General features: G+C 40.7%; 1 protein-coding gene across 3 annotated transcripts in view; it reads left to right on the top strand.

The window, feature by feature from the left end:
• Window positions 1–2,961: 2,961 nt before the first annotated feature.
• otofa (otoferlin a) overlaps window positions 2,962–14,934 on the top strand; it is a 134,582-nt gene continuing 122,609 nt past the window's right edge. For all 3 annotated transcript variants that reach the window (XM_084737211.1, XM_084737213.1, XM_084737212.1), the window contains exon 1: window positions 2,962–3,198. In XM_084737211.1, coding sequence (XP_084593337.1) covers window positions 3,117–3,198 — 82 coding nt within the window. In that variant the 5' untranslated portion in view covers window positions 2,962–3,116. The remainder of the gene's footprint in view (window positions 3,199–14,934) is intronic.

Genomic DNA, 14,934 nt, shown 5'->3' with positions numbered 1-14,934 from the left:
TTGGAATTTCACAGTTGAATGAGTTTTTAAGCTGTTGCATTGGGAAAGTAGAGAGATCAAAGAGAAAGCTATCACAACCATGGATCACCTTCTGATACAGACGTCTTCACAGGTTTACCCAAACCCTACCGGGACCCATGCAAGTTCATATCCATGTTATATACACTCACACGGGTCCTGGGTCTGTTTAACATTATGTGTAATACCCTAGTGGATCCAAGAGGACCTGGCTGATGATCAGACAGTGCTGATCATAATGGAAGTGCCGAGTAGTTGGATGTGTTTTCCCAACTTTCCTGGCAAAGAGGATGGATTATATGTATCATGGCGAGACACAGAAGAGAAGGGTACTAACTTTAGGCAGGTAAGACACAAATTTCTTGTTTTGACAAATTAATGTTGACTCTGTGCTGATCAGGTCTGTCTCAGGCTTGGGTTCGGCTCTGACATTTCTTGGTTCTGCATGGGTCCAGGTCCCAGCTTTCAATTAATAGATCGTTCCAGTTTGATTCAGGGTTTTTGGGCTCTCGCACAAATCTTTAGACCTGTGAAGGCCTCTACTCTGATGGTCAAAGTTGTCACATGCTCAAATAGAGACTTCACATTGGACATCGACATATGTATTACCCAGCAATCATCACTGCATATCTGTACGTGACAAAAATACCCAAGGAAATAAGAGATCATTCAACAACAATGAGAGAAATGAGAGAAAACTAAGACATGATGACTGGCTTTATTGGAGATACACCACTGTTGTGTTCTGTTAAACACCATTTTTGTCGTAGCAATATGGTGCTACATAACACCATTTGACAAAGGTTCTACAAAGCATCAAAAGAGGTTCCCCTATTATTACAAAACAAAAAACAAAACAAAACACTTTTAATGCTGTTTAGCACCATTTTTATTTAGAGCCCACAGTGAGCCAACATGCACAATAGCATCACTTTGACTCTGTTTGACCTGAGTGGAACAGATTTTTAATTAGTATCACTGGTAGCATCTGTGTTTATCCCTCTATTTTATGTCAAAATGGTTGCTGTGAAAAAAGGTTTGTTATTATGTGCTATGAGGTGAAACTCTGTCATGTGCAGATTTGCATTTTTTTTAATTAAACAAAGGAATTAAAATAGATCTTTCATGTTTCCAAAAGTCAAAGCCAAACCAAATTTCCCCTGCCGTCATGCCTTCAGAGGGTCTTGGTCGCAAACCTTTTTGTCATTGTAGTGACATCTGGTGAACCAGTGAATTAACCTTCATCCTCCTCCTGAGGACCCTCTCAGGACCCTGGCAGCTACCTGGACTGGAGTTTTGATAACTTTTGGCACAGCTGCCTGCCTGCTGGTCCTTCTTTGTAACAGATACATGGATTATAGTGCCTCAGCCTGCAGGTAAAATGTGGTTTCAGTTGTTTGTTACCAGAGCAGAGAGAGGGACCACTGCCCAGCACCAGACAGTGACCAAGTGGCAAAGCTCATTTGACCCCTGACCTTATCATCACCCCATAGTAAAGGGAAAAGGAGAAGCCTGGCAACTGTACTTTACGTAGCATCTGTTCTAAACAATGAGATTTAATCATCCTACAATACAATAGGCTGTAGAAGGTCATTGTAAGTAAAGCAACTAGAAGAGGTCATTCAGGAGAGTGCAGATCTTCGCCAGGCAACAGATGGTGAAACACCTACTGCAATGCCATCATAACTGAAAGATGCAACCAGCAGAGATTTGCAAAATTCCACCAACATTAACATGGTACATACTATTTCTCTAGCTGAAGCAGTTATTCATCATTTGCAGCCCCTCATGGTTGGAGAAGTCAGCTGTCATTGGTCATATAAAACAAAGTAGTCAAATAAAATTTAAAAAAAAAATAGAATTACTGCCCCACATTTGTTTGTCTCCACCAATCAGTCAAGTTACAGTTTACACAAACCAGCTGCTAATGTTAGCGACACAGACCCACTGCTAATGTAAGCTACACGAACCAGACAATAACGTTAGCTAACCATAGACTGGAGGAGCAATAAGATGATTTCTAAATCCATAAAATCATTTTAAAATTATTATTTTGTGTAAAATTATTACTGTGTGATAAGCAGGATAATGTACAATGAGCTCATCATTGTTTGCTTTGCACTGGGATCATCACCCTGTTGGAGTTTATTTTGTAATAATGACCTGCTCACAATAAGTTATCCTTTACATGGCAGTATCTGAGTGCACATAATTACCAGCTGGACAAAAAGTAAATCTAATAATAAACATAAAACATCATATAAAGCTACACAATTTTTCCATATTTAGTACTGAGGTAACCCATAAGTAACACAGTACTCAAGCTATGTTACTTTAATATTGTGATACTTGGATTAGGTTATGAACTACATTTGTTAAAAAATAATTAGTAGTTGAATTAGAATACATTTTTCAAGTAATCCCACTCTGCTCATAATTAAGACTTTCCATGGGGATATTTTTTTATTTTACAGAAAAGGGTTTCCTTAGTAATTACACAGACAAATTTAAATCATTATCCCTAAAGGTTATGGAATAATTATAATAATCTATCCTATGAGAGCGAATATAGGCTATTTAAGCTTCTTGTTTAAGTCTGCAGTGAAGATAAAGAACAGAAATTTGTTGAGGCATACAGTAAACTCATGACTGTAGAAGATTTTCACCCATTGAAGAAAAAGACGGGAGTAAATTTCCCGTGAAATCCCACGCTGGACTGATCCGATCTACAATTGGAGCATCCTCCACTATCCCCCCACGCTGGAGCTGAAGCCCCCCCCCCCCCCCCCCCCCCCGCCCCTCCAGCTCGACGGGAGGGCAGGAGTAAAACCAAGTGCCAGCGCGGAGATGCGCGACAGACCGAGCAGCCACGGAGCACCAAGCGAGAGAACATGTTAACTGGAGCCTGTAATTAAATTCACTAAAGAATAAAAAGCACAAACTACTCTACATGTTGCCCGTGTGGAAAAGGATTTTTGTGTCCGGACGCAAGGAGAGGCTCACCTAAAAAAAAAAAAAAAAGATCATCAGATTGCAGCAAACCGGTTCAAGTTTGATCTGTGTGGAGTAGAATTACTCCCCCCGACCAGAGAGGACTAATGATGGCTTTAATGGTTCACCTGAGGACGGTCGCTCACCTCCGGGGGAAAGGTGACAGGATCGCCAAAGTTACATTCAGAGGTAGGACATCTTCAGCTGCACCGTTTCTCTGTGTTGCAGCCTGTTTGTGTTGAATCTGAACCACCCGGCGTAGTGGAGTGAGCCTGGATTTGATTTTTCATTGATTTATCGGTTTGATGTTATTTATTTATTTATTTTACTAATTGCTCTACGATTTATATATAGGTTGAAGATTATTTTTACTTTATTTATTGTGTTCTGCACTAGGAGTGAGTGGTTTTACCTTCTATTTTATGTCTTTTTCTGACTTAAATAGAGCTCACCAAGGAACATTTCAACCACCCATGCTGAATTGGCAATATAGTGTTGAATTGAACCGAAGTGAATTAATGTTTGGCGACGTGATGGGACATTATCAGCGGTCCTGACTGCGTAAAAAGTTGGGGAAACCCCCTCATGTGTCAGTGGTCAGTGGAGACGCGCTGCGCTCTGATGTTCCTATTCGTCTTTTTGTTTTTATCCAAGGAAGGATATTAAACAAATATTCCTCAAATATGACAGAGAAAGAGAAACCTACACGACAAACATTAAACACTATGTACAGGATACTACTGTTTCATAATTATTTCGCTTGTTACATGAGCATTTGGTATATTTCGCCATACTCATATATGCCCCAATATGCACATTTTCTTAAAATAATAAAGGCTTTATCTGCAGCCACCCTGCCCTCTGCCTGTATTCTCTTATTTTCTCATCGTTTTACTTTGCTCCAAACGCTTAACCAACCAAAAACGTCGGTATTTGACGTCTTGGGAATGAGACTGAACAGTCAACTGTCTTTCTGGTGCGTTTACGAACAGCTCGGACAAATCCCACTGATTCTACATTTAAAGTACTACAGAAAAAAAAAACTGCATTGAAATGTGGTTTAATAATGCAACATCACATCTATTATTCCCAGTAGTTTCCAGTTGTCCAGGACTTCTTCTAGCGTGCTTACGAATCCTTGGAAAAGAAAAGAAAAAAGAAAAAAACAATGTGTAGATCGATGGAAACCCAAAGATTACATTAAATAACCCCTAATTAAATTAGTGGTCATAAAAGTTGATACTCAACCTTTTCGTGTCTTGAACCCCTAGAATAATCAGGTTGGTGTACCTGACCCCCACAAAAAATCCATATTTCTGAACCTTGGTGGGGGGCTCTGGCTCTGTCGGAAATGCTGACACTTCGCATTTCTCAGTTGATGGTGCTGCTGTTAGACTTTCAGGGGTGACCCACCTTGAGCCAGTCTCCATTTCCTGTCTAGTGTCCTGTTGGCCTGGGTCTTGCTCTTTTAATTTTTGTAATGTGTCTGTTCAGAGGGTGGTTTGTTTGTAATTTACCTTTCCTAAATCCTGCTCTTTTTCGATTTTGAGCAAGCGTGGAACCTGTCAGAACCCCGGTTAACTTTTTCCTTTCCTGCAATTAGATATGCTAACGCTAGGATTGTCTATGTTGAAAAAAAAACCAAACTTTGCAGATAGTTAAAATATGTTTCTTGCTAGTGGACCTGTAAAAACAACATATAATCACATCTGCAGTTAGCTAATGTTAGCAAAATGCTAACTAGTTAGCTAATGATTTATGTAGATTAGCTAGCTGGTTAGCTAATGTTTTGCTAACATTAGTTATCAGAAAGTAACTAGCCGGGTAACAATTTATGTACACTAGTCATAGACTTATAATAGAACTATACAGGGTATTGCTGTTTGGCTTTGCTGCCAGTTCCTCCCAGTGGCCACTCATGGTATTGCAGTGAAAAATTCTCCATCAGCCCAAAAAGCATTTTCCCCCCATAAGTCACCATTATAAAAGAGACGTTTGTAAAACTGTTAACAGGACACCTAGAACTGCAAACGAGGTCAGTTATGAGTCTTTCAATTATGATTTTTTTTTTATGTCATCACAATGTACAGTCAGTAGGCCTCATGGGAACTCACTTGCAGGGGTAAGGGGGAAAACACTACTGCGCATATTTAGTGGGTCAAATAACCACAAAGTAAACCTGGAGGCTAGAAAATGTTTTTGGCCTATGTATCAGGTGAGCAATTCTCATTGGAACTTAAGCTATCAGAGAGTAACTATCTAGAAAATGATTAATGTAGATTAGCTAGCTAGTTAGCAAACATTTTGCCACAGAGCTAAACACTAGCTAACAATTGATGTAGATTAGCTAGCTAGCTACTTAAGATGTGACCGTATGTTGCTTAAACAGGTCTCCAAGTAACATATTTTAGCCATCTTCAGAATTCTTTTCAACATTGACAAGCCTAACACACAGTATGTCTATGTACTGGAAACAGGAAAGAATAAATTTGACTCAAAAAGGGGGCGGACCTTAGGAGGGTCAGTTATTATTTTTGTGCTGGTTTATAGTTGGACCATTTGTTGAGGTCTGCTGTATTTTACATATTTTTGAGTGCTTGTCCCCCGTGTTGAATGTCATTAAAAGGCTGACAGCTCTGAGAGCTGCTTCGTGGCTCTCATTCTGTTGCCACAGTATTTTATTTTACTCTCCACAGCCATCTGGTGATCCCCTGAAACTATCTTTCTACCCCTTGGGTGTTCCGCCCTCCAGACAGAGAACCGCTGTCACACAGAACGAGAAGGAGAAGAAACCAGCAAATACTCACATTTAAGAAGCTGAAATCAGAACATGGATTCAGACTGATTTGTTGATTATCAAAATAGTTGGAAACTAATCAACTGATTGTTGCAGCTTCAGCTTCAGTGACATCTCGTTACTGTTTTTAGTCGATGTTTCGTGGGTCATTTTTACTCATGAAGAAACGGCGAGAGAGGCCAGTAGGTCACAATCGACTGAGCTGATGGCATTGATTAGCGGAGAGGCTGTTAAAGGTGGGAGGGTAGGGGTCTGCTTTTATTGTACCTCCGGGGTTATTACCAATCCTCAAGTCTTCTGGCATTTTAAAGCTCCTACAGGGTCGTTATCCCAACCTGACCCGCTCTGTGTCCGCTCTGTCCACTGGAGGGACATGTGGACGCAGTTGAGTGGATTCATTCATTGACACTATACATTTCTGTGAGTGTGTGTGTGTGTGTGTGTGTGTGAGAAAGAGAGAGATGAAGAGAGGTGTGTGTTTCAGCACCTTGGACAGAGATCAGTCTGCTCTCTGTCAGATTACATGTGTTAAATCTCAGCTGATCTCGGCTGTCAGCATCAGGAATGTGCAGGATGTTACAGGACCACCACCCCTTCTTCTTCCTCCTCTCTCCACTGCTCTGTGTGTGTGAGTGTGTGTGTGTGTGTGTGTGTGCACTGTAGATAGGATGATTTTCAGTGTTGTGCTCTGTGCCGCAGTGAATTCGCCAGGGTCTTGATATTCCATGAACTGTGACATCCGAGTCAACGATTAAATCGTCTCCTCTTCCTCCCCCACGGTCCCACTGTCAGCACAGGAGCCGCAGTCAATCTGTAATTTCAAATAGCTGAAGCAAAAATGTGTGTGTGTGTGTGTGTGTGTGTGTGTGTGTGTGTGTGTGTGTGTGTGTGTGTGTGTGTGTGTGTGTTTGCCTTCATTTACCCAAATTTCTGCAGTACAGTCTCAGATTCAGTCAATGTTCTGTCAAAACAAGACACAAGGAACATTCCCTGGTTTTCTTTTTTTCTGTCCAATTCTGTCTATGATACTACACTAAAAGGTGCTAACTAGAACCGACTAGTCTTCATAGAAGAGCCTTTTCTGGTTCCTGATGGAGTTATGCCTGAAACCATCTGTGAAAGGTTGCACCCAGAACTCCCCTACAAGAGGTTCTTCAGAGAACCCTTCTGTGGTGTAATGGTTCCACCCAGAACCCTGTCTGGGGATTCTATTCAGATCCTTTCCACCCTCTAACAGGAGGGGATTCTACTGAGAAACCTTTTTATATTATAAGGGTTTCATGTGGAACCCATTGAGGGGATTCCACTGAGAGTGCTTCTATATTCCAAGGGATTTATCTAGAACCCATTCAGTAGATTCAACCCATCCAATGGGCTCTACTGAGAACCCTTTAACCCTTTCACATTGCAAGAGATTTATCCAGGACCCACTCAGGTGGTTCCACTGAGAACCCTTCTATATTCCAAGGGTTTTTATCAAGGGTTTCATCTAGAACCTTTCCAAGGGGTTTTACTAAGAACCAAGGGTTTCATTTAGAGCCCATCCAGGGGATTCTACCAAGAACCCCTTTATATTCCAAGGGTTTAATCAAAAACCCACACAGGGTTTCCACTGAGAACCCTTTTATATTCCAAGGGTTTTATGTAGAACTCACCTAAGGGGTTTTACTAGGAACCAAGGGTTTTATGTAGAGCCCATCCAGGGGGTTCTTCCAAGGACCCTTCTAGATTGCAGTGCTCTTATCTAGAACCTACCCAGTGGGTTCTTTTGAGAACCTGTTTATATTATGGTAGAAAGAACCCTTAATTAAAGAGTTCCCTCAGCAATCTCAAGAATTCTTGAAGAGTGTTCATAATGGAACCCTCGGTCTAACGAAGAAACCTTGACAAACCCTTTTATCAAAAAAGGGTTCCTTACAAGCAAATTGTTCTGAGTACAACCTTGGTCCTTCAGGAAGAACTCTTATTTAAGAGTGTATGAAAATTTTCTTTTTAGAAGTAAAAGCAGGGGTCCACATCCAGTTTCCTCCGCAGCTGCAGGTGACAAGAGAGAAATAAAAAGTTTTTTTTTAACATTTCTAAACAGTACTTGTGTTTCACCACATTATGTGATCAAACAGATTCTGTGATCTGACAAGGAATCCCGGCTCTATTGTCTCTGTAAAAGGTTTACATCATACTATCACACTGGGCTACTTTATTCCCCCATAATTTTGATGGCTGTTAATCAAAAAATTGTGACCCCCTCGGGCTACATAGACCAGTTCAGATATTAGTTGGCCTACATGAGTCACACACTTTAATAGTTCTGATAACATGAACTGACACTTTGGTGCTTTTCATTCTTTAGTGCTGCAGAATCAGATGAGTCATGAATTCCTGTACACTGAAATCACAGCTATCAAAATGTGTGACCTCATCTAAATACTGTGGTGGCAAAGTTGTCTGGCACGAGCTATCAAAGTGTGATATAAGGCAGGGGTTCCCAAACGTGCACATAAGAACCCAACCCAACCCAACCTAACCTGGCATGTCAGGGCTTTAGGAGACTTGGATCACACCTCATAAGTAGTATGAAGGCTTTTTTTGCAGTTGTTTATTTTGAAAACTGGTCACCATTCACAGAAATTGTTTATAAGATTCTGCAACACTGTTTTCCTGTGGACTCCAGTGTTTTGTGGACTCAAGAACTAAACCTGATCTTCAATTTGCATGACAGTGAGTAGATAATGATTTTCATTTTTTGGGTGAACTATCCCTAAAAATGTTTTTAAGCCACCTTCTGTTTTTCTCCAGCATCACTGGTTAATTAAGCCCGGGTTTCTCAACCTGGGTGTCGGGACCCCCAAGGGGGGCGCAACATAATTTCTGCAGGTTGCCAGATGGTTGTGGAAAATAAAATTAAAGAACATATTGTGGCAAGCAGCATGAAATAAGAGCCAGGAGGCAGCTCTCACCAATATCTGCACCTTAAAGACATTCAACATAAGGAATAAGCAATAAAAATATGCAAAATACAGCTGGCCTCAAGAAATGTAACAGACACCACATTCATACTTGAAAAAATGCCACCATTTTCTGAACAGACACAGACACAAAAAGTAATATTTGCATTTGGAACATAAAACAGCAAACCTGAACTACTCAGTCCAGCGAGCATGATGGGAAATAGTGAAGGTTTCTTACATTACATTGCCTGATGCCTGCACAGACAGGGATGAGGGGTGGGGGGGTTGCAAACACCAACCTGATTTTCTGGGGGGTCGTGACAAGAAAAGGTTGAGCACCACAGAATTAATGAAGACTGATGGTGACCTCTGTGTTATTACATGAGAGGAACACGCCAGGATTGGGGATGCAGTTAATTCCAACTCATTTTGACCAAAATCTGAAACAAATACATGCACATATTTTTTTCACCTAACTGTAGGGAACATCAAATCTCTCTTGTACTGGAATTAATATGTTGTTCTGCCGAGGGGTGTAGTGATGAAACACAGAGGTGGGTTAATTGTTTCCCCTCATTATTTGATGCGGTTGATCTGAAAATAAATGAGAAAACTCTCAGCCTGGTTTCAAAAAGGAGGTGGATAAAAAGAGTTTCTTTGGGTTTAACCAGTAGACGATTTGTTAATTTTTAACAGAGGGGACGGATTGTTTCATTCACCCACAATTAAGAAGAGGGGATGCATTTTGATCATTTTGATAACAGGGGCAATGACCCCCCAACCTCGTCAACCTTTCTCTGACCGATTAATATGTCTGCAAAATGGGCCTCTGTGTTTAATATTAACCTGAATGTGATATCTATGTTACATTTGGGAGTGGTTCTTTATTTAGCAAGAGATTGTAGGCGAACCAAGTTGAAGGCATGAGGATTAATTAAAAACTAAAGAAACAAATCTCTTCAGCTCATCCGAGTGGTCAGCTGTAAAGTGTGTGTTATACGTTTTGATATTTATGGGTCATTAGATAACAGAGCAGAGAGTCACAGGAAAGGTGGGCGACAGAAAGCGCAGTTATGAGCAGGGATCAAACTCATTGTGCACTGAATCACCGCAGCGCCCACCGTATGATTAGTCTAATTTAAAGCAATACTATTTTCTGTTGAGTGATTGCTCAGTATTTTGCCACGCACTTGGAAAATATATTATCTTCCAGTTAAAGGGTTAAAGGAGGCTGATGACTTCATTAGCAATTACTTCACAACGGATGGTGAAATAATCTCAAATGGGAAATTTTATTACCCTTTTCACATCCTGAAAACAAAATGTTTATCTCTTTCTTTCTTTTTATTCCCTCTATTGCATTCAAAGACATGATAATCAGTGTTTTTATTACAGCCATTATTCCAAGGTACATGACACATCTTGACGGTGGCATTTCTTCTTCTGCTCGCAGTATTGGCATCTGTCGTGCATCCCCGGTCTCTGTGGGCTAATTGCTGTGGGTTTTTCAGTCATTCTTTTCCCTGCAGACTGTCAGTGGAGCTTCCTGAGTGCTTTCAGCTAAACCAACTTCCTGTCTGGAGAGGAAGCTGTCTGCCAGGAAGCCACAGCCCTCCCTGAGTACGACAAACCATATATGACCCCCAGAGAGTTGTTGTGTACGCAAGGCCGGCTCCACGTGTTTTATCAGAAGATGAAAGAGCCCTAATGAGGCTAGAACTGGGTATTGTTTAAAAAATTACAGTATCAGTACCAGTACCAACATCAGTACCCTTAAACATACCGCATTTCTCCGTTCAACTGAGGTTTGCACTGAAACGTGTCTGTGATCCGTGCACCGCTCACCGCCAAAATATTATTTTAACAGTAATTAAATTGTGTTCGCCTTTTCACAGGAAGAAAACACTGGTTCAGCCAGGTGGGTCAAGTGACCAAGCAGCATTCAGAGTAAATTATTAATAACTTACAGAAACATGAAGTGCAATAAACCACCTTCCACCTTTTCTTCCCTCTCTGTCTCTCTCAGACACATGCAGCAACAGCTCAGATGATCGATGCTCAAAGTGGAGTTAAACAGGTTAAATCCTGAAACTGATTTTTTTTTTTTCTGCACAGTGCAGCCAAACACTAGGCTAAAAGACATTACAGACTTACACATGTAGGTTATTATTTTGTTAAGATGCTTGTGTGTATGTGTGTGTGTAAGAGAGAGAGAGACAGTTGCAGAATCAGGCGGCATTCAGTCCTGACAATTGTGCTATTTTAATGCATAATTTGGCAGTTTAACAGGTGGAGACTGGTTCTGATGACCAATTAATGCATATTTATGCAGGTGTATGGTGCAGATTAGCTCTCATAATAGGCTTGTTTGGTATGTCCTGCGCAGAATCGATCACCAGTGATCGCTGCACAATGCATACATACTGAGATGTGTGTCAGACTTGCTCCTTATTTTATATTTAATGCTGGATTAGTCATGAAATGAAGATTTAATCTGTTAACATATATTTTGTGGATTATAATAATAATAATGGTTATTTATATGAGGTTTATCAAAAGGAGCAGTTACAAAGTTCAGACATCAAATGAACAGTGAACAGTTTGGGGATCTCTTTACTTCACCTTCAACACTGATCAAGATCGCTTCCTGTATGTCTTCAGTTTAAACTGTTTTTTTTCCTTTTGTCTCCGCCTCCTGCTGCAGCCGCCTGTTCTTGTCTACTTTCCAGGTGAAGCGCAGTTCATCTCGAATGAGCCTGCAAATGAGCTGAGTGGGTGTGGATATTAAAAATCATTATTTTAGAAGGGCAAAAAAGAATATCTGAATTCCAACATGAAAATCAAATACCTGCACAACCTACACATATTTGAATATTCAGGTCCAGCTCCACTAATTTGTGTGCTTAGCATAAATGTATGCTGTCAGAGTGCTTAATCTATTTTTTTTATTTATTTTTTTAAGCACTTGAGGATCAAATCATCACAAAAGTGTACACCCCTAATCACACTTTTGCAGCTAGAGATGTCTTTCTCCAGCTGTTTTCTCTGTTTGGTCAAAAACATTGTGTTACTTAATTTTATCTATATTGCCCCATCTATATTATCGCTTCAGCTGCTTCTGCCCTTTGGAGGACACAACATGTCATGTCAGTCAGGACCTGCATGCAAAACCATTCAAATAATCCTGATATGACGGGGTCATCCACTTAAAGGGTCATCAAAAGATTAAGAGTAAAATCAAGCTGACATCTTGTTAGGTTTAATCAGCACTGTTGAGGGAGACCCTAATCCTAGTCGTCTCTCTGCGTGGCTCTGGGTATAACATAGTCTTCAACTGTCGTTTAAACTCACATATGTGTAGGTCTTAAACTGTGGGTGTGAAACTGCTTCACACTTGACACAGCACTTCCTTGGGTCCTCAGCGATACACCCATCAAGTGTGAAGCTTATTAGACAAATGTTTTTTGAGAAAATTGAAGGACAGATTTCTTCCATTTTAATTAGATTCACAGAGCAAACTGTCTCTGAACACAAAAAACTGAAAATATATTACGCTTCATAGAACCTCATCATTCTAATTTCACCATTACAGTTAGCCAGAGTGTTTCCATCTCTTTCCCATCACTCTTCACTCTCTACATCCTGGTCCTTTGAAAGATTTTTTAGAAAATAAACACCACTTCAATGTCAGAGAGGGAGAGAGACAATATCCCTCCTACATTATTCAAAACAGAGGCAGGCATCGCTGTCATACCAGTGTTTTCATCTGACGGAGACGTGGGTTTAGAAAAGTAGACCATGTGAAGCTTATGTAAGGTGCTCCACACCAAACTAAAACAACATTCTGCTAATCAGGCTGCCATTTGGCCTTGGGTGGAAATACAGCGATCGAGAGCGGAGCGAGGAGCAGCAATGAAAGAATCGACCCGTGGTGGAGAGAAAGGAAAAAGGCATAGAGAGCACTTTTTTTTGTTTTTTGAGCAGATGGAATGAGATGAACAGAGTAAAAAGATGGAGAACTAACTGAGTGACTCAGGCTAACACAAATAAATGGGTGCACGGAGCGGGCGCCTTTTTCGCTTTTCTTCAGTTTTGCCAGAACAGAAGTGCAGATTAGAAACGTGGGAAGCATTTTTGTTTATCTGCCTTAATATTCAGGGTGTAATCGGAGTCTCGCTGTATGCCTCGGAGCATCTCATCTATGTTGTCCCATACTGTGATTTAATTTACTCTTATTTCCTGAGCAGTTTATGAGCCAAGAAAGAGATGGCATACATCCTAAATTCAAAGTCAACACACAGTAAACGTCTGCTCCAGTAGAGTATGTAAACAAAAGAGTTTCACTGTGTTACAGGGAAGAAAGGGAATTTAAATGATGTGTGTAGGTTACAGAAGATTGCACAAAGCTCTGTTTCAGTTCAGGGAATACTGAAGATTCAGGGTTAAAAAGACGACAAACAAACTGTGCGAGCTGCAGCGTGGATGTCAAGAGGTTTAATAAATGGCGTATGGCAGACAGAAGAAGAGGGCTGGCCTGAAAGAGGCAAGCTGTAGTGGAATATCTTCGAGCACAAGTCGTGTTTTTAATTTCTAATTCAATTCCACTGTGAACGCGTGAACCTGCGGGCAGAGTCCCCGTCTTTAAGCAACAAGAGCCGCAGTGTCGCTGTTTGATAAAGCCGAGAGCTGCAGATAACAGCAAGGATTCATCAAAGACTTGTCATGAAATCAATTAAGTTTTGAAGCCTCTTCGCCTTTGAAGAAGATTTCATTAATTGTCCGTGGTACCAGATAATAATGAACCACTTCAAGCCTGACTGGACTCGGGGCTCTACTCAGTGCAAGCATTTCACTGATTTGTGGCTTTTGTTTCCTCAAAATATTGAAGATGTTCTGTTTGTTGTTAGTAGGGTTGGGTATCGGTGCGTGATACCTTAAAGGTATTGACAAAAATGACTTAATGAATAACTTAATAAACCTAATGTTATTACACTGTGCACATAATATCACTGCGGTTCCACACACTGAGTGGCAAAAAGACTGCAGGGCGCAGTGTTAGCTTTCAGCTTGAATGACAACGCACATCTAAAATGGGAAAGAGCAGTTGCATGTCAACAAGAAATTGGATCGAACCTTTTACAAACTGACAAAATCTAAAGAAGCAAATGGACACAATTCACAGACACAACTGGAACATGAACCCCAATTACTGCCCAAATGTCCACGGACCACTGGGCCTTTGATAAGCTTTAATGATCTCTGTCGAGGATAACTGCCTTTAATTTACGCTGATAATTGATTGTTTTACTTAAGGTTTTGCAGTTTCCCTTACTCTGTGCAGCCATGTTGCAGGACATCTTGCCACTCGGTGTGACTGAGGGGGCGTGCTCCAGTGGAAAAGTGACATCAATGCATATCCTCTATAGACTGAAGTGTAAAACACTATCTCACCTCTGTCTCTCTTGTTTTGACCTCACACTGGCTAGCTGTGTCCCCACTTGGTTTATTTCGTGTACGCAGCTTTGACAGCTCTGTTGGGCTGCCAGTGAATCAGAGAAATAACATTTCCTGTTATTTCCTGATTGATTCACAGCGTTTATGTTCTAAAACCAAATAAAGACCCTTACACACCCACACAACCCTGCCTCTAAGTGGCTTTATGCCTTCTTCTGTCTAAATGTGACCATCTTATTCTTTGTCTTGCCGGTTATTCCTGTTAGGGGTCTGCTCACTGACAGACCAGCCCCATCCAATGATCTGCATGTTTGATTTTTGACGCCCTTCCTGACAAAACCCTCCCCATTTTCCTGGGCTGTGGACTGGCAATTTGGACTGCACTACAGTGTCCAAGGACACTTCGACATGTGGTCCCACAATTTCAATATTAAAATGAAAATCGATCAAAATGAGCAAGATCAAATTGACATTGAATTCAAAGGCAGAATCGTGTCCACCTTAGCAGTATTTATACTTATCTTTTAAAGATGTATTTGAAACTGTAAATGACAATTGTCAAGGCATAAAGTCAATGATCTGTTGATTGATAGTTTAACACTGGTGAAGACATCAGTGGAAAAAAAAGGGGCAAATCAAAAAATCGAATCCAGTCGTGGTTTTGGAGAATCGTGACACCCTTAATTTTATTATAAATAAAGTAGGTGTGGCTCATGTTTTGGAGAC

Source organism: Lutjanus erythropterus, chromosome 15 (genome assembly GCF_056507025.1).
Source record: "Lutjanus erythropterus isolate fLutEry1 chromosome 15, fLutEry1.hap2, whole genome shotgun sequence".
In the NCBI taxonomy this organism is placed as follows: domain Eukaryota; kingdom Metazoa; phylum Chordata; class Actinopteri; order Lutjaniformes; family Lutjanidae; genus Lutjanus; species Lutjanus erythropterus.
This window is presented reverse-complemented; position numbering and strand designations above follow the sequence as displayed.